The following is a 19,165-nucleotide window of genomic DNA, read 5'->3' as shown; positions in this document are numbered from 1 at the left end:
CAATGACACATGGCCAAAAACACACGTGCAATTACAGATGTCTACACACACACACATGCAGAGCCATGACCACATGGGACCAATGACACACAGACGTGAACACATGTGCAATTACAGATGCACACACATGCACACATACACACACACATATGGAAAGCCATGACCACATGGGACCAATGACACATAGCCAAGAACACATGCACACATACAGATGTCCACATGCACACACACACACACACATGCACACACACACACACACACACACAAAGCCACGACCAAGTCTAAGCTAGAATGTGACACAAAAGCTACCAGACACATACATCTCCAAGGCTCAGAGGCATGAATCAATGAACGAACAGATGGGACAAATTGGAGTGTTTGGGACAGTGGGGTGGCCAGCAAACACCCTCACCTCAGCTGGAAAGGAGCGCTGAAACAGGGGGAAGTCACGAGGACGGCTAGATGTCTGCCAAGAAGAGATCAGAGCATGGGCTTGCCTGGCATCCCCAGCATCGGGCAGGCTGGGCCCCAAAGGGGCACTGTGTGCATGCTGCCCGGAAGCGGATGGGGACCTACCAGTCACATAGGGCCCCAGGGGCATCTGGTTGTAGTTGACAATCCCTCCCGGTCCAGGGCCCCGGAAGTTGGGCCCAAAGCTGTTGTTGTACATCTGAGAGGAGCCGAAAGCGCCCTGGAGGCAAGGACCAGCTTTACAGGTGACAACCAGAACATCGCCCAGCCCCCACCCCGGGGCACCCACCCGTGCGACAGGGGGACTCAGGCCCGAGGTGCAGTGTGCAGGCCAAACCTGACCTGCTGGATGGTGGGGTCACCGGCACGGTTGGTCAGGCGACTCAGGATGCTGCGTTCAGACATCTGCAGGCGGGCGGCCACCGGGGGGATGCGTGACAACATGGAGGGCAAGCGTGTCACATCTGCTTTCATGTCACTCAGCAGCTCCTCCAGCTGGTTCAGGACTGCAGGGTGGGAGGGCCTAAGAATGGAGGGCTTGGGTCTGCCCTCCACAGCTGCCGGACAGGTAGTGGCCGGGGAGGAGCTTGTACAAACGTCACAGCACACACCCGAGAGTGGACGTTCCTCACCAAGCTCTCCAGAGCCTGGGAAGCCCAGGATTGACAATTGGAAAAACAAGGTTTCCAAGAAAAACTCCTCCGGGGCCCCACCTGACAGAGAAAAAGCTCCAGACCCTTGACCCTGGATTCCCTCTCTGGATTCCCTCTGGTCACTAGGTCCACAAAGCATAGTCAGACCTTCATATGTAAGCAAAGTGTTAGGCATCCCACTCTGCGCTGTGCCCTGCCACCAAGGAGCCTGCGAGCCCCCAGACCAGAAACACAGAGATCTGGGGTAAGAATCAAATTGTCCCCCTTCCTAAGTTCCAGTGCCCTCTCCCCAAGATGGAAACTCTTAAGATTCACTGCTTCGGGCACAAGGTTCACACACATCTGCACAGGGCAGCAGTGCAAGCATTGGTGAGCCTTCCAATCTCCCGTATCTCTGTGCTGCCCACAGCAGCCTGCCCTCCTTGTCGGTATCTCTGTGAAGGACGTAAAAGCGGGAAAGCTCATTTCCCTGCAGGTGAACCGAGGCTCTAGAGCAGAACTCTATCTCCTGGTCCCAGAGGCCTCACCCTCTTCGCATCTGCCCTATCAATACCTCCAATCTAAACCAAGCATGCTCCCTGAGAGATGAGGAGCAGGCTCTCTCACCCTTGTGCAGGACAGCATTGGCAGGCTTGTTCCCGGCGAGGGACTCCTTGGATAGGTGCTGGTGGCTCTCGGCAAGGCACTCCACCTCTGCCAAGCGAGCATTGAGCGCCATGGCTGGGTGGTTGGGATCCTGGGTCATGTTGAGGTACGCTGCCCTCCGGAGCTGCTCCTCGATCACCAGGGCCTGCTCCAGCAGCTGGGGGGTGGGGTAAACAGCACTGGCCTAGCCCCTCCTCCCACAGAGTCACTGCACTCCTCCCCCCACCGGCACCCACTGAAGCTGAGGCTCTGGGCCGACCAGGGAGTAGCCTCTCCTTCTATCTCCCTCTAAGCTAAGCTATTGGCCCCAGGAATATTCCACAAACCGAGTTCTCCAACTGCATCCCCTGAGCAGTGGGGAAGGCTCATACATTGGAACCTTGCCTGTGTGGGTTGACTGTCTCCTCAGAGGAGAGGCTGGCCCAGGTCTAGGTACAGGGATGGATCAGGGAGCTAACATCCTTGAAGCCTACCTTGAACCTACGGGCCAAAAACTTGTTCTTCATCTCCAGGTAGTTGCCCTTGTGGATCTCAGACTTGAAAGGCTCATTTAGGATCATGTATCTCGGGTCATTCTGAATGTCCTGCCAGCGGGCATAGCCATGCCTGCGGGGTACAGTTAAGGGTGAAGCTGGCCACAGAAATGAGGGGCTTGACAGTGAGGGTGAAGTGGAAGCAAGTGGGTCCCGGCTTGCTGTCTGTGCACACCCAGGCAAGTCACAGCCTCAGCCGTAAGACAAGCATGCTGGCAATGAAGACATCAATGACATTAGCGGGCTCTGACGGGTGCCAGACGGGGCACCGAGGCCTCCGAGCAGTGACCCCATCCCTGCACCCAACATGGACACATGCAAGTCCTGGCTTCTAAAACCTAATAACATGGCCTTATCCAGACATGATCAAAAAGGGGGTAGGGGTCCTAAATCTAATGACTGTGTCAGGAAAGGGGTTGGGGCACGACACAGCCAGATGACAACAGAACACTACAGAGAGATGCAGAGGCCTGCCAAGGTTTTGGGCAGTCACCAGAAGCTGGGAGATGAGGGAAGGTCCTCCCTAGAGTTTGTGGGTCCCCTGAGGACCAGAGGAACCGACCAGAGTCCCCCCCCCCCAGCCTGACTGAGCAAGGATACGTCACGATGCCTGCCAGCAGCCAGTAGTCATGACGCCGGTGCCAGATTTCATAGATTTTCCCGGAGGACACAGCCGCCCGTTCCTCATTCTGCCACAGAGTGTGCAGCTCTGAAGAGAGAGGCTGAGGTTAGCAGAAATGGAGACCCCTACACCCCTGGCTTACACACAGGCTTGCTCAGCACCAGACATCGGAGGCCCATTGCTCCAGTATTGCTAAGAGGGGCATATGATGGAGCATCATCAAACATTCACACCTCAGAATAAAGTTACCAGCGGCCCAGACTCCTGGGCGCCACAGTGAGGAAGTGGGACCAAGAGCCAGGTCCTGGTCTACTGTCCCGCCTCCGTACCTGTGAAACCGCCATCTGCAATGTTGAACATGAATTTGAATTTCCCATTCTTGTCTTCTTTCTTGCTCTCCTCATCTTCCTCTCTGTCGCCGTTCTGCTGAGTCTCCATGGGCTCCTTCTCCTCAGCCTTGGGGTCATCTGGGGGAGGGGGCGGGCCATGTTCACCGTCTGTCCAGAAGGCATTACTCAAAGCTCCGACCGGCAATGGGATGCTGTGTGCTCATCACATGAGTCCTTAGAAAGGGAGAGCCATCCCACCCGCTTCTGTCCTGAGCAATGAGGCCGGTTTCAGGCCCCGGCACCCCTCCCCCACCACACCGGAAGCTCAGAACACCATGGAGAACTCAAACCTGACCAGAGGGTAGCTAGCTGCTCTAGAACAGAGAGGCTGAGCCACAGGTGTCTGTGACCAGCTCTTTCCCTCCCTGGATGACAGGGTGACAGGAGGGGTGGGGTGAGGGGCAGGATGAGTCTGTCTCCTGAGAAAAGAGCCATCCTAACAGGAGGAACTTGCAAGTCCAGACTCCTGTTCTCTGGCTTCAACCAGGAACCCCAGACGGTACCCAGGAGGCTGACCAGGAGCCATGAGGCAGGGCACAGGAAGAAGCCCCCACCTGGCCTGAAATCGCCGCTGTGACCCAGGCTCAGCTCCAGCTTATCTGGGATCGGCTCCTTGTCCGGCAGCACTTCCTCTGCAAACAAAACAAGGATGGGGGGCTCATGGGCAGAGAGGGGACCCCTATGCATCAGAACTGTTACTCGGGGTCCCATAGACACAGCCTAGAGAGCTCCCTGGGAGGTTAGGGCTGGCCTCTCTACAAGCTCTTCAGAGAACCACCTTCAATCCAGATATACCAAATACAAGTTAGAGAAAAGTAACCCACATGTCGGTCAAAATAGATGTGCGCACCTGAGTTTGTGTGTGCACTGAAAAGGGCATGTGCGCATGAGTGTGAAGTACAGAGGGGGGCGCTTGTGTTGTCCTTAATAATTACCTTTTTGTGTTTTTGAGACAGCCCTGTTGAGCCTGGATTTGGTTAGATTGGCCAGCAAGCCCCAGAGCTCCTGTCTCCCAGTGTCCCCGCCCTGGGCTTACAGGCATGTTCTGGGCTTACAGGCATGTTCTGGGCTTACAGGCATGTTCTGGGCTTACAGGCATGTTCTGTATTTTGGGGTTAGTTGGTTGTGGGCGGAGGGTTGGCTTGGGGTTGAGTTTTCTCTGCTTTACAAACCGAGCCATCTCCCAACCTCCCAAAGTAAACTTGAAAGCCAAATACATCAAGAGGGAAGATAATTATTACCAACACTAAACGCCAAAACAAACATTCAGCTAACCACGCGGTCTGGTGTGATACTGCAATCGCAGTGATATTGTAACATCAATTTTCTCAAGAAGTGACAGATCATGGCAAATAGCATCAAGTAAATTAAGATAAAGCCTTAGCCATCTACTGAACAAATTCTGCCTAATGGTCTGGAGCGGTATTAAAAGCCTCACACCCAGATGTCTTTCACCAGTACTAAAGGTGAAAGCATTTACAATCTCCAGCCTAGTTAAGCCAGAAGGCAAGCTTGACAGGACCGATCAGGTGGACTCCTGCTCTCAAACAAGAACCTTCTCATCAAAACATAACCCAAGGGCTGGAGAGATGGCTCAGTGGTTAAGAGCACCGACTGCTCTTCTGAAGGTCCTCGGTTCAAATCCCAGCAACCACATGGTGGCTCACAACCACCCGTAATAAGATCTGATGCCCTCTTCTGGTGTGTCTGAAGACAGCTACAGCATACTCATTTATAATAAATAAATCTCTGGCCCGGAGCGAGCGGGGCTGACCTAAAATCAATTCCCAACAACCAGATGAAGGCTCACAACTATCTGTACAGCTACAGTGTGTACTCATATACATTAAATAAATAAACCTTTTAAAAAATTAAAACTAAACCATAACCCCAAGGACCCCACACTCTACAGGACAGGATTGGATCTGTACAGAGAGACACCCTTTGCCCCTTCCAGCGCCCAGGCGGGTCAGACCGGAGTGTGGCTCCCTGACGTGCGGGGCTTCAGAGGACGTGGACTGTGCCGAGAGAGCCCTACCTTTCAGTGGCTGCTCCGGAGAGCCCTGGGCCTTCTCCACCTCTTCCATTCTCTCCTCCCGAGCCCTGTCCTTGCTGTCCGAGCTCTGCTGCCTGTCTTCACCCTCTATCTTGTCCAGGGCAGTGGGCGGGGCCTAGAAAGACAAGCCAGAGAGCTATAGGACCTGGGCCTCAGCAGGAATGTAGGGCAGGGAATATGCACCAGGCCGGGAGCCCTCAACCGCAGATGTCTCCATTTGCTCTCTGCCTGGCCGCCCAGGCCCAGTGTATTGGCTGGTTTTGTGTATCAACTTGACACAAGCTGGAGTTATCACAGAGAAAGGAGCTTCTGTTGAGGAAATACCTCCATGAGATCCAGCTTAGTGATCAAGGGTGGGAGGGCCCCATTGTGGGCAGTGCCATCCCTGGGCTGATAGTCTTGGGTTCTATAAGAAAGCAAGCTGAGCAAGCCAGGGGAAGCAATCCAGTAAGTAACATCTCTCCATGGTCTCTGCATCAGCTCCTGCTTCCTAGCCTGCTTGAGTTCCAGTCCTGACTTCCTTTGGTGATGAACAGCAATGTAGAAGTGTAAGCTGAATAGACCCTTTCCTCCCCAACTGGCTTCTTGGTCATGATTTTTGTGCAGGAGTAGAAACCCTGACTAAGACACCCAGCAACCAGAACTGGGAACCAGGAAGGCCTGGACTGTACCCAGCTGGGCCTGACCAAGTTCCACCCACACTTCCCACAGGCCCAGCCACCAGTGACTTCCATACCTGGATTTCCAGGGACTTCTTTGGCTTCTGCATGCCTGACTCCTTCTCGTCCATGTAGCCCAGCGGGGCTTCCATTTTGTCTGCAGTATCAAGGGAAAGAGGTGAGACCTTGGCCTAGTGAGACCACGGCGGGCACTGTCAGGCTGGAGTGAGGCCAGCATCACAGTTGCCCACTGGCAGCAGGAGTAGGCACGTGGCCCAGGGTTGGATTTCTCTTTAAGGAGACAGGCATGTTCAGCAGGAGCCACTACTAGCCAGTGGCTTTGGAAAGGCAGATTGTGTGGCACGTGTGTGAGTACAATCTCAAAGCTGTGGCTAAAAGCCTGACAAGTTGTCTGGGGTGGGGGGACCCTCACACTGTGAGTTACACATTAGACTTGGTCTACCTCCCATGACCCAAAAGCTCTCCCAGGCTCTCCCTAAGCCCAGACCTGGCAGGCCCAGTGGAGCCGGTGCAAGCTGTGCCGGGCTGGCAGGCACGGGTGTGTTGGGGTCTGAGGAGATGACCTCGCCTGGCTTCTTGCCCTCGGGTCCCTCAGGGACCAGGTCTGGAGTGCTGTATTTGCCGTTGACATGTTCAAACTCCTGCACCTGGGGCAGTAGGAGGGTTGCAGAGGGGACAGTGGTCACCGCTCAGAGACAGCCCACAAGACCAAGAATGCCATGGGTTTGGGGTGCTGCCCTGCCCAAGGTTAATAAGGTCAGATGCCCTTCTGACCCAAACTCCTGCCAGGGCTCCTGCTCCTTAGAGCCCAGCCTCCTGGCCCCAGCCTCCCAGCCCTCACCTTGCAGGGCTCCTCCCGTCTGTCCCTTTGGTCTGTCTCAGACCTACGTAGCCGTGTGGCCTGAACTAGGCATTTGTCCTTTTGTGGCTGCCCCCCACCAGAGGCAGTGCCAGGGCCACATGCCAGCCAGAAGGCCAGTAGAGGCTTACTCACCCACCTTCTTCCTAACCAGCGACATGACCCCAATACGTGTGAGCACGTGCTGCCTGGACAGGCCCTCCCGGGGCACACCATCTGCGAAGGTCTCAGCGCCGTCTGCGCCCGGCTCACACAGGTGGCGCATGAAGAGTGATACATAGGCCCTGGGGTTGGGGGTACTGGGGCTCAGGGAGTGAGAGGAGGCTAGGGTGGGGGGTATTGGGGCTCAGGGAATGAGGGGAGACTGGGTGGGGATACTGGGGTTCAGGGAGTAAAGGGAGGCTGACAGACCCCTAGGGACCTCTTGGGTGGAACCCTCCACCCATAGCAGGCCTTGAAAGAAGGCTTGCTGGAGTCAGGCTCCCAGAAAGGCAGAGGAGTCTTCCTCGCAGGAGACCATCCTCAGATCCTCCTGGCCCTGCATGGCCAACCTCACTCTCCCAAAGAGTTTAGGCAAGAGGACCACTGGGCAGTATTTTCTATAAATCAGGCCTGCCCAACACACCACACCCATAGATCTGACAGCCATGACCTCTCCGGGCACCCTTAGCCAGGAAGGTGTAGGCACTGTCTACTGGAGAGCCCCTTCCACCAGGCCACACCCTCCCGGGCTGCCACCTCACTGGGACCCTTTACCTAAATTCCTTCTCGCTCTTCCCACGAAGGTCCCGCACCAGCCAGTGGGAGTTGAAGGCATCCTGAGGAGGCATGCCCCAGCGCATGATGGCATTCAAAAAAGCCTTCCTCTGTCTGGCATTGAAGCCCAGAACCTGGCCAGGGTAGTGAAAGGTTGTGACCTCAGGTTATGTGGACGGAATTATGGGATGGGGAAGAAGAGCAAGGGACACTTGAACCCAGAGGGTCCCTGAGCCAGAGAAAACCCTCAGTCCCTCCTTCATCCCCAGGGCTGGAAGGAGTGGGCCTGGAGGGTCCCAGGGAATGCATAGGACCCACCTCAATGTTGCCCCCAACCCGAGCCAGCAGAGGCGGCAGGGGCTTGTCCCTGTCACTCTTCAGCTGTCTCCTGGATTGTCGTCTTCCACCTAAGGAACAGTCCGCCACAGACCCTCAGGCTGGGATGCAGAGGCTCCACCAGCACCCTCAGGATGAGGAGACCCTCAGCACCTCCTCCTAAAGCTCCCATGGGCACCCCAGCCCAGCCCACCTGGCTGTTACCCCCAGCAGCACCGTAACAACCAGGGTCACACACTTAACACTCACTCTGCCCTTCCGGCCTCTCCTCGAAGTCCTCGTCCTCATCCTCAGAGCCGATGGAATATTCTGACTGGTTGTCTGAGAGCTCATCCTGCCACTCTGTAGGCAGAGGGGCATGGAAGGGGCCCGCCCCAGCCTCGTGCACCCAGGGCCAAACTGAACCCCCTCCCCGCCCCTCAGCTTAGTCGAAGACAATGGCCACCAGGTACGTTCCAGGGAACTCAGTTGATAATCCCAGCCCAGCCAGACGCACTCAGGCCACTCTGCCCGTTTCGCAGCTAGAAGTAGACTCCGGAGGTTCACCCACTCCACGGCCAACTTGCGCCTGAAGCTGCCTGACTGATGGCCGTCTCATTCCCACAGCCTGCCTGCAAGCCCTTTCCTCCTCCCGGAAGCCTAGCTGCCCACTCCCACTCTTGCCCAGTCTGGTACAGTGTCTGTCTGCCCCAGCCCCACAGCCCATGCCGGCGTGCCCCTGCTCACCACACGCACCCTGGTCCTCCTGGGAGGCGTCGTTGTAGTTGACCTGCTTGCGGATGCGCTTGCCCTTGCCCAGGTTGCGGGCCAAGTCCTCTTGTTGCTGTTCATAGTGATGGCGCAATAGCTTCTCCCAGTAGTCAGGGTCCACGTTCTCCTCCTGCTTGATCACCTCCCTCTCTACTTCCTCCTGGGGATATAAGTGTGGGGGATAGCTGGGCGCACCTAGTTGCTCTGCCACACCTCACCCACCTTTCACAGGCCCATGGGGCAAGCAAGGGGGTGGCCTACTCCAGGAGGCCCTCCCTGATCACACTGGTCTCCCTGCTTCACTCCACATATATGTCCTGGTCTTGGTGGGAACTGTGGAGCCCCAGACACTGTTCTCAGGGTTCACAATTTTAAAGGGAAATATAAGCAGTGCCCACATTTGCAAGGAGAGTCTCGGGGGCTCGGGAGGGATGCAGGGGGGGGGCCGATGGGAGAGATTAGGAGCTGTGGGGCAATCGGGCTTTTCAGGACATAGGAGTGTGATGAGGTAGAATGTTCTAGAGCAGGCCAAGACAGAAGCATGGTGTAGGCTGGAGGGTGGGAAAAGCAAATGGGGAGCAGGGCTTTGAGGGGCAGCATGGCCATGAGGCGGGGCCCCGAGCACTCAAAAGGCCTTACCACGCCATCTTCCTCACGGACCACATACTGTGCCACCTTGAAGGAGCTCAGGTACTCGTTCATGTTCTGCAGCTCGGTGTCATCCGTGGCATCCTGGTTCCGATCCAGCAGCTTGGATATGGCTGCGTCGTCATAGTGGATCACACTGCTGTCTTCTACATCTTTGTTATCACCTGCGAAGTGGGCAGGACACATCGTGTAGACACAGATGTAAGGTGCCCAGAACCAACCTCAGGACCAGCCTCTAAGAACGGCCTTCCCACTGGGCTAAGATCAGTGACCGGGCGAGGAAGCTAGTCCCTAACCTCAGCAGGCACAGCAGCTCCCTCACCGCCCACCAACAGAGAGCAGTCAAAGGAACAACCACGGGCAGCAGAGGACTTCCTTTTGTCCAGGAGCAGCCGCCTGACTAGACAAAAGGCTGGGAGTGACTCAGGTGCGCCCCTACCTGGCGGGGTGCTGCCGTGCTTTTTCTTTGCCCCGGCAGCCAGGGATCCGCCCTTGGTGGACTGTACGTCAGGGATGGGTGTGGTAGGCCTCTGGCCCTGGGACATCATGCCTGAGAGGCGGAGGAGGAGGAACATGGTTTCAGGGCACTGAAGAACAGCAGGGTTGATGGGCAGCAAGCAGAGATGCCACCCTAGCCCACTCTGGCAGGTGTCAGGCTGGGAGTAGAGAGAAGGGCGAGGGCCCTGGGGTCCGGATGGGTATGTCTCAAACAGGTTCGCCCTTATCCCCCACGACACGACACCCCCCACCTTCCACATCATCCTTGAAAAGCTCCTCTGTCCCGAACTTGAGGATGTCATCCAGTTCCTGCTTGGTCATGGAGCCCGACTTGGAGCCCAGGCCAGGTCGCACCACCAGGTGGGTGAGCATCATCTTGCGTTTGGCCACCTGAGTGATGCGTTCCTCCACGGAGGCCCGTGTCACAAAGCGGTAGATCATGACCTTCTTGTTCTGCCCGATGCGGTGAGCACGGCTGAAGGCCTGGGGGAGACCACAGCTCAGCACCCGGGGCTTGACTCAGGGCTCCAGGCCACAGCGCACAGGGAGAACCATGGAGGTAAGCCTGTGGCCATGCAAGGGGCAGCCTGATCATAGGGGGAGGCACACTGTGCATCTGCACAGACTTCAGTGTGTGGCAGCATGGTGGCCTGGTGGCCAGTCGGGTTTAGAGTGAAAATGGATCTGGATGTGACTGCAGACATACAAAAGGGCTGCCAAGATGGACCCTGCATGTCTGATGGAAATCGAGCTTCCTGGGACTCCAGTGCTGCATCATGGGAAGGCAGCCTACACCTTGCTGTGTGTGGTAATGGGACAGCAGAGCCCTGTGCTGGAGACACGGCCACCTTGAGAGTAGCAAGGTCTAGAGACTACCCTGGAGGATATGACTGGGGCTCCACCCTGTCTCTATAGGATATGGCTTTGGTGAGACATTATATATGACACACATATGTGTGTGTGCACCCCAGATTGTCAAAACATATCATGTTCTGATTCAGAGTGAGATGACTGTAGAACATCGGGGGTTCTGTCCCTACAAAGCCCTGCTTTCTGTCCAACTGTCCCTGTCTCTTCTTCTCCCCTATGCCCAGCCGGCTCCCTATAGTCCCTTTCCCCTCCAAAACTGGCACCCCTGTGGATCTTGTGACTGACTCCCTCATCCTGCCTTCTTCCATGACCAGGGCCTCAAAGGTAATGGGACCTATCCTGGCTGGCATTTAAGTGGCTGTGTGTCTTGAACACATCCTCTGCCCTCTCTGAGCCATTTTGCTCCCCTCTCCCCTTCACCGCCCAGGGCCCCCTTTTAGGCTGATGTTTCATACCATGAGGGTGGAGCACAGAGCCAGGGGTATAGGAATAAGGACAGGAAAAGACAGAGAAGGCAAAAGCGCAGCAGGAGGCGAGGCACAGACCTGGATGTCATTGTGGGGGTTCCAGTCCGAGTCATAAATGATGACCGTGTCTGCTGTGGCCAGATTGATGCCCAGGCCACCGGCACGTGTTGAGAGCAGAAAGCAGAACTGTTGGGCCCCAGGAGCTGAGAAAGAGGCCAACAGGCATGTGTAAGTTAGTGAGTACAGCTAGGCAGGGTCAGGGGGCAGCAGATAGGAGGGCAGGAACCACAACAAAGGTTCCCTGGCAGAGGCAAAGGCAGAGGCTGTGGTTCCAGAGGGGCAGCCACATCTGCTGGGCTCATGCAGCCCCGCAGGGGCCAGGCCCTGGCTGAGCTGGAGGGAGCCAGAAAGAAGCCAAATGGTATCAACCAAGGAGACCAACTAGCTCATGGCATTCCTTCACAGTCTGCCTTCTTCTTGTACAACTCTAAGGCTGCTTAGAGAATTCGTCATCTGCTGAGTCTCCTCTGAAACCAACAGACCATAAAAAGTCTCTGGCATGGTGGCACACATGTAACCCCAACCTTGGGAGACTGAGGCAGGAGGATGGTGAGCTAGAGGTGCAGCTGAGCTTTATAGTGATCTTTATCTTACAATAATAACAATAACAATAATAATAGCAACAACAACAATAATAATAATAATAATAGAAAAGTTCTGGTCTAAGGCCCGGCGTGCTTCTTCCATATGCAAAGCAGCTTGGAAGGCACTGTTCACTGGGTGCTTAGGCTATGACACCCTGAGGCACTGGGTCACCCCGAGATACTGGGTCACCCCGAGAGGCATGAATACCATTGAATCTGTCGATGGCCTCTTGCCGGAGGCCCCCTGTGATGCCCCCATCAATCCGCTCATACTTGTAGCCCTCATACTCCAGGAAGTCCTCCAAGAGGTCCAACATCTTGGTCATCTACAAGAAATGGGGACAACCACCATGGGTAAGTGAACAGAGATGCCCAGAGTGGGGGGACATGCCTGAAGAAGGCCTCCCAAAAAGAACGCAGCCCCAGCCTCACCTATCACCCACCATCCATTCTGCAGAGGAGCCCCCATCCACAGCCTCAGGAACAGGCCTCTGGTTCATTCCCATTTCCCCAAAAGAGTGGCTCCCAGCCCCTCTGCTGGCATTCAGTGTTCTGCAGACACAACACTCTGCTCTCTTCACCCCATAACTACTTCCAACCACCTGACTACACCCACACACACACACACACACCTCCCAGCTCCCAGCTCCTGTCTGGCCCCTTCCTGTCTTTACACAGTTCAACTATATGGAACTACCAGCCGACACCTCCCTCAGCATGGGGAATTGGATACTGCCCTCTGCCACCGGCCTTCATTGATAAGTGGGAGAGTGCTTATCCCCCCACAGGGTTTGAGCCTGAGGTGCTGTTTTTCCTATTCAGTGTCCAGAGCCTGCCTGGCCTATCAAATCGGACACACACGGAAGCCTATCGAGTCTTCCATGGCACACAGTGATAAGAAGAGTCTGGGCAAAGGAGGGGCTTTTCACACCAGCCTAGTCCCACGGGCGGGCCAGAGGGGCAGGTACAGGGGGATGAGAAGGGGAATATGCTGGTATCTATAGCAACCAGGCCATCTTCATGAGTCTGTGCCATGCCAGGGACTTGAGGCCTTCGGCCCACAGGAAGGCCAGCTCTGTGGATGTTCGCTGGCTCCGAGGTGGCCCACCTGGGAGAAGATCAGCACCCGGTGTCCTTCATCCCGCAGCTTCTTGAGCATCTTCTGCAGCAGCATGAGCTTTCCTGAAGACTTGACCAGGGAGCTGCCATCGTAAGAGCCATTGGGCAATACAGGGGCCTCCTGTGGACACAGCAGAGCAGAGCCTTGGTGGTCCTTCCTCTTGCTTGGCACCAGAGAGACTAGGGTGATGGACAAGTGCCACCTGCCCATCTGGACTACTGAGCACAGAGCACAAACCCAAGCGGGCTCAATACTGTGGGGCAACAGAGCCTGGCTCCAGACCATGCTTAAACATGGCATGGGCCTGCCAGCCTCACTCTCTGCTTCACTCTGAAATGAAGCCCCAGGAACTGGCTTGGTCACTGTGGTCCCTGGAAAGCATCTAGCGGTGCCAGCCCTATGGCTCTCCAGAAGGGCATCTACAGGCAGATCTCACAAGGCTCCTGAGACACACAAGAAGGACCTCCAGTGGCCTGAAGTGAGGCCACCCCAGCACAGTCGTGCCTGTCTCTGCCACAATGAGAGAGCTGGGCCTGCAGAGGATGAGTCTGAACCCTAAGCATAGTGATGGGGCAATCTCTCGGAGATCCACGAGGAATATCAGCCTTCCATGACCACTGCCCTGTCCTGGACACATTCCAGAGCCCAGCGGCTGGCTCGCTTCTGCCACTCAGATCACTCAGGATAAACTCCCTGCGGGGTGAAGGGAAGCCAGGTCAGCCCTCAAGGCTCCCTGGAAGCACAATGCTGAGGCTGGAGAGGCTTTGGGGATCCTGAGAGGAGTTGAGAAGAAATGACCTGGAGCTGAGCAATGGGGAGATGTAGCTTCCAACGGACAGGCTGGAGACACACATCTCTTCTAGAAGTCATACCCGGAAAGGAATGGTGGACTGGGGCCAAGGCACCTAGTCAGGGACACCTTCCTTAGAGACCACAAGAACCCCACCATAGCAGGGAGGCACCTACACAGTGGCCTCAGGGAACATACCACACCACACTGTCCACAGGGAACACATGAGTGCCAAGCATGAAGAACCCACCATGATAGTTCAATCATGGCGCCCAACTAGGGACCTGCATGATGGCCGCAGGGTAGCCACTGTGGCAACCACAGGGATCCACCATGACCACAGGGAACTTCACCACAGCAACCATTCGAGACCCACCATGATGGCCATGGACAACCCATCACAGTGACCACAGAACCACAAGAGCTGGTACAGACCTGTAGATACCTATATGATGGCCACAGAGAACCCACTGTAGGGGGAAGCCCACCACAGCAACCACAGGGACCCACCAAGATGGCCACAGGGATCCCACCATAGCAACCCTGGAGACCTGTCATGGTGGCCACAGGGAACCCACCACAGCAACCACAGGGACCCACCAAGATGGCCACAGGGAACCCACCACGGCGGCCACGGGGAACCCACCACGGCAGCCACTGGGAAAAGGTACGGATGGTTGCAGCACTTCTTCAGGTCCATCATGATGTTGAGCAGAGACACCTGGTTGCCGCCCCCCTTGGAGTTGAGCGCCTCGAAGTTGCGTGTCAAGATGAACTTGTAGTACTTCCTGCAATGAGGTGAAGGGGCAAGGTTAGCTGGAGGCCCCCAGATGCCCCCCCCCCGACTCCTGAGGGGCAGGCTCTACTTTCAGAAGGGCAGGTGGGGCCCTGGGCACCAGGTACAGACAAAAAGGCCATGGGAGACATCACTACAACTGGGGCAGCCTGTCCATAGTCACTGCAGTCGTTGAAGGGGGAAGGAGGTCAGTGAGCAAGGCCTCTGTCCACCCCAGGAAATGGTTGGGAAAGCCAGGCAGGGCCCGCAGGAAGGGGTGGCTAAGGACACAAAACCAGGAGAAGAGCCAGATGCTGCAGGACTGGGCGAGCCTCCAGCACTCACTTTTGCATCTGGCTCAGCTCCACTCGGACAATCAGCTCCGTCTTAGCCGGCATGTTCTTGAACACATCGGCCTTGAGCCGCCGAAGCATGTGCGGCCCCAACAGGTCATGCAGCTTTTTGATCTGATCTTCCTTGGAGATGTCGGCAAACTCCTCCAAGAAGCCTTCCAGATTGCTGCAATAAAGAGCCGGGATGAGTGTCAGAAGCAGGGGGCCAGAGAAGTCGGGCCCAGGGCAGGTGAGGCAGGACAGGCCAGCGGCCAGTGCCAAGTTACCACTCAGGCTCCATCTGAGCCTGCATCCCACCTGTCACCACCGTTCCTACGTTCTCAGAACCAACCCAGGCTACAAAAAGAAGACCAAGGCTGATGAGCCCTCATGGTGGCCTGGTCCAGCATGCCACAACCTGCCCTTGAATCACTATGGAAACACGCACCCTCCGCCCTGAGCCGCCACCCGCCCCCCCATTGAAGCAGGACTAGGACTAGGAAGGCGCCATCTTTGCTTCCATCTCCACCCCACCCCAGATCTGGCCTCCGTTTGCCGTCACTAAGCTCACATGGGTCATTTAAGTCACTGTGGGCTGAAATGAGCCAGAGGTGGGAGGGAGGGAGGCACATGGGTAGAAACCCAGGAAAGGCCCCAGGGCCTGCTGGGACAGAACTGAAGCAGACCATGGTTTGTTGGGGGGTAGCTGTAAATTCCCCAGGAATGCTGAGACCTTCCCACACAAGATCATCTCAGAATACTACCCATGTTCCCATTTCACTGATGGGGAAACTGAGGCCCCCAAGCAGTTCTCAGAGCCAGCATAGGCGGCTGCCATGCCTTCACAGGGCTGCAACCCATCACTCCTGCCAGGCCCAGGGGACGCACTTGAACCTCTCTGGAGTCAGGAAGTTGAGGAGGTGGAACAGCTCCTCTAGGTTGTTCTGAAGGGGGGTCCCAGTCAGCAGCAGCTTGTAGTCGATCTTGTAGCTATTCAAGACCCGAAAGAACTTTGGGGAGAAGAGAGGGGGTGTGAGGAGGCACAGAGCGGCAGCCACGCCCAGAGGGATGAGCCCCCACGGCCAGTGCCTCTTACTTTGGACTGGTTGTTCTTGAGCCGGTGAGCCTCGTCCACCACAAGGCAGGCCCACTCAATGGAGCCCAGAATGGCTTGGTCAATGGTGATGAGCTCGTAAGAAGTGAGCAGCACGTGGAATTTTATCTGCACTTCCTTCTGTAGGGAGAGGCAAAAACATGGACGGAGACAGCAGGGACAAGCATTCGGGGAGACCTGCGGGGACAACGCTGGGACCAGGCACCTGCGGGGACAACACTGGGACCGGCACTTCAGGGCTGAAGCACAGTGCCCCGGAGAAGGTGATGCTGCAGAAGATGAGTAACATCGCCCCTCCACTACCTCGGGCTCCACGCCCACACATGCAACTAGTCTAGGGTGGAAAGTATTTAAGACTATCATTGCAACCGGGAGTCCTGGTGAGTAAGCAGGAGAGTCTGGTCTCCGTAGCCCACATAAAGCCAGACACAGCAGCACAGGCCTGTAATCCTAGTGAGATGGGAGGCAGAGACAGGAGCCACAGGCAGGCCAGCTAGCCAGTGTATGCAATGATGAGACCCTGTCTCTAACAGTAGTGTGGTGTGAGTGTGTGTGTGTCTGTGTGTGTGTGGTGTGAGTGTGGGTGCACGTGTGTGCATGTAGTGTGAGTGCATGTGTGTGTGGTATAAGTGTGGGTGCACATGTGTATGTGTGTGGTGTGAGTGTGGGTGCACATTTGTGTGTGGAGTGTGGGTACAGTGTGTGTGTGGTATGAGTGTGGGTACACGTGTGTGTATAGTGTGAGTGTGGGTGCACATGTGTGCATGTAATGTGAGTGTATGTGTGTGTGTGTGGTATTAGTGTGGGTGCACATGTGTATGTGTGTGGTGTGAGTGTGGGTGCACGTGTGTGTGTGTGGAGTGTGAGTGTGGGTGCACGTGTGTGTATGTAGTGTGAGTGTATGTGTGTGTGGTATGAGTGTGGGTGCACATGTGTATGTGTGTGGTGTGAGTGTGGGTGCATGTGTGTGTGTGTAGTGTGAGTGTGGGTGCAGTGTGTGTGTGGTATGAGTGTGGGTACACGTGTGTGTATAGTGTGAGTGTGGGTGCACGTGTGTGCATGTAGTGTGAGTGTATGTGTGTGTGGTATGAGTGTGGGTGCACATGTGTATGTGTGTGGTGTGGGTGTGGGTGCACGTGTGTGTGGAGTGAGTGTGGGTGCAGATGTGTATGTGTGTGGTGTGAGTGTGGGTACACGTGTGTGTATAGTGTGAGTGTGGGTGCAGTGTTTGTGAACTGTGAGTGTGGGTATACATGTGTGTGTGTGGTATGAGTGTGGGTACACGTGTGTATATGTAGTGTGGGTGTGTGTGTGTGGTATGAGTGTGGGTATACATGTGTGTGTGTGTAGTGTGTATGTGTGTGTGTGTGGTGTGAGTGTGGGTATACATGTGTGTGTAGTGTGAGTGTGTGTGTGTTATGAGTGTGGGTGCACACACGTGTGTATGTGGCGTGAGTGTGGGTGTACGTGTGGCTCAGAGGATAACCTCAGGAGTTGATCTCTGCTTGTCGAAACTTGAGTCTCTCCTAGTCCTGCTATGCCATGTACACCAGGCTATGTAGCCTGCAACTTTTTTAAATGATCTCTTACTTATCCTTGGAGAATCTCACACAATACATTTGAGTCATATTCCTCCCTGTCCCCCAGATCCTCCCCCACCACCCTACATACCCAATTTCATGTTCTGTCATTCTCAATAAAAACAAACATGGAGCCTGTGTTGTTTGTTGGCCAACTATGCCTAATCATAAGACCCGGCCTGCAGTCTGGATGGTACACCTGGTGTCACTCACTGGAGAAAACTGGCCTTTCCTCTCCCAACAGTAAAACAGTTTTCTGTCTGGGGTAGAACTTTGTGCCCACTTCTCCTCTGTGCTAGGATTTTGTGTGGCTCAAGCTTGTGTAGATCTGACGCATGCTGCCACGGTCTCGGGGAATTCATTTATGTATCTGCCGTTATATCTAGAAAATGCTATTTGCTTAAAGTCACCTCTGGCGCTCTCTCTCTCTCTCTCTCTCTCTCTCTCTCACACACACACACACACACACACACACACACACACACACACACTCTACACATTTCCCTGAGCCTTGAAGGGGCCCTGCAAAGTTCTAAGCAGTCTCTATGCCTCTCCTCCCATTTTTGCTGGGATCACAGACACAGTCCACGTCTGGCCAAGGATGAAATTCATATGCTCAGGCACGCACACGGTAAGCTCTTCTACCCACTGAGTCACCTCACCGAGCGTGAGGTATTTTACAAGCACAGACAGTCATCTCCCTGCCCCAAGAGCTGCTGGGTCACAGCCTGCCCTATGACAAGACCCTCTGGGAAGCCAAAACTCAGTGACGATGCCAAGGCGCCAGGCCCACTGTTTACTAGCTCCTGGCCCTCCTGGGATAAATATCATCTCTCCAAGATTCATACCCATCTGGTCGTTTTTTGTTTGGTTTGGTTTGGTTTGGTTTTCTGAAATAAGACTTGGCAGGTAAGAGTTATTTGGCTAAGCTCGCACTCCAGCGTGAGTGGTGGTGTCTTTATGAGAGGAGAATGCCCGGTAACAGAGGCAGGGGCACAGAAGTGTATCCATAAGCCAGAGCAAGTTCTCAGACACCAGAAGATGGAAGCGGTGGATGGATGCCTCCTGGGGCCTCACAGTGAGCCTGGCTGATGAGCTGGACCCCCAGCTCTGTGGAGCTTAGCCTCGGCCAATGATTGGCACAGAACACCGTGATATTGGCCCAGGAACATGGACACCGCAGGGCTCAGTGGCCCCAGTCTGCTGGATGAAGACAGTACTCACCTTCATGCGGAATACTTTCTTCCCACCGCGAATGGCGTTGTCCTCAAAGGAAAACTCGTTCTCACGGATCACAGAGCGGCTCTCCTTGTCCCCCGTGTAGGTGACCACGTAAAAGTCAGGCGCCCACATCTCAAACTCCCGTTCCCAGTTGATGATGGTGGACAGGGGCGCACTGACCAGGTAAGGCCCCTTGGAGTGGCCCTGCAGAAAGAGCCTGAGGTGGTGAAGCTGGCTGCCAGTGGATGGCACCAGCCCCCCCGCCCGTCCATCCCCCACCTGCCCAAAACCACTTGCCCAGTCCCCACCTGCCCAGGCCCCGCCTACCCAAACCCACTTGCCCAGTCCCCACCTGC

General features: G+C 55.5%; 1 protein-coding gene across 7 annotated transcripts in view; it reads right to left on the bottom strand.

The window, feature by feature from the left end:
* The window catches only part of Chd5 (chromodomain helicase DNA binding protein 5), a 52,971-nt gene that overhangs the window by 3,823 nt on the left and 29,983 nt on the right, over window positions 1-19,165 (bottom strand). For 2 of the 7 annotated variants that reach the window (XM_031379625.1, XM_031379631.1), the window contains exons 15-41: window positions 18,813-19,013; window positions 15,991-16,128; window positions 15,783-15,904; window positions 14,908-15,081; window positions 14,434-14,575; window positions 12,986-13,117; window positions 12,086-12,203; window positions 11,312-11,436; window positions 10,148-10,379; window positions 9,838-9,948; window positions 9,390-9,562; window positions 8,727-8,910; window positions 8,250-8,342; window positions 7,983-8,071; window positions 7,665-7,798; window positions 7,048-7,192; window positions 6,537-6,696; window positions 6,106-6,185; window positions 5,352-5,484; window positions 3,868-3,945; window positions 3,254-3,391; window positions 2,903-3,011; window positions 2,243-2,375; window positions 1,731-1,926; window positions 814-977; window positions 577-691; window positions 413-466 (exon numbers count right to left, since the gene is read on the bottom strand). In XM_031379625.1, the coding sequence (XP_031235485.1) occupies window positions 459-466; window positions 577-691; window positions 814-977; window positions 1,731-1,926; window positions 2,243-2,375; window positions 2,903-3,011; window positions 3,254-3,391; window positions 3,868-3,945; window positions 5,352-5,484; window positions 6,106-6,185; window positions 6,537-6,696; window positions 7,048-7,192; window positions 7,665-7,798; window positions 7,983-8,071; window positions 8,250-8,342; window positions 8,727-8,910; window positions 9,390-9,562; window positions 9,838-9,948; window positions 10,148-10,379; window positions 11,312-11,436; window positions 12,086-12,203; window positions 12,986-13,117; window positions 14,434-14,575; window positions 14,908-15,081; window positions 15,783-15,904; window positions 15,991-16,128; window positions 18,813-19,013 (3,627 nt within the window). In that variant the 3' untranslated portion in view covers window positions 413-458. The remainder of the gene's footprint in view (window positions 1-412; window positions 467-576; window positions 692-813; window positions 978-1,730; window positions 1,927-2,242; window positions 2,376-2,902; window positions 3,012-3,253; window positions 3,392-3,867; window positions 3,946-5,351; window positions 5,485-6,105; window positions 6,186-6,536; window positions 6,697-7,047; window positions 7,193-7,664; window positions 7,799-7,982; window positions 8,072-8,249; window positions 8,343-8,726; window positions 8,911-9,389; window positions 9,563-9,837; window positions 9,949-10,147; window positions 10,380-11,311; window positions 11,437-12,085; window positions 12,204-12,985; window positions 13,118-14,433; window positions 14,576-14,907; window positions 15,082-15,782; window positions 15,905-15,990; window positions 16,129-18,812; window positions 19,014-19,165) is intronic. The other 5 variants (XM_031379627.1, XM_031379626.1, XM_031379629.1 and 2 more) reach the window with 5 other exon arrangements.

Source organism: Mastomys coucha, unplaced genomic scaffold (genome assembly GCF_008632895.1).
Source record: "Mastomys coucha isolate ucsf_1 unplaced genomic scaffold, UCSF_Mcou_1 pScaffold18, whole genome shotgun sequence".
Taxonomy (NCBI): Eukaryota; Metazoa; Chordata; class Mammalia; order Rodentia; family Muridae; genus Mastomys; species Mastomys coucha.
This window is presented reverse-complemented; position numbering and strand designations above follow the sequence as displayed.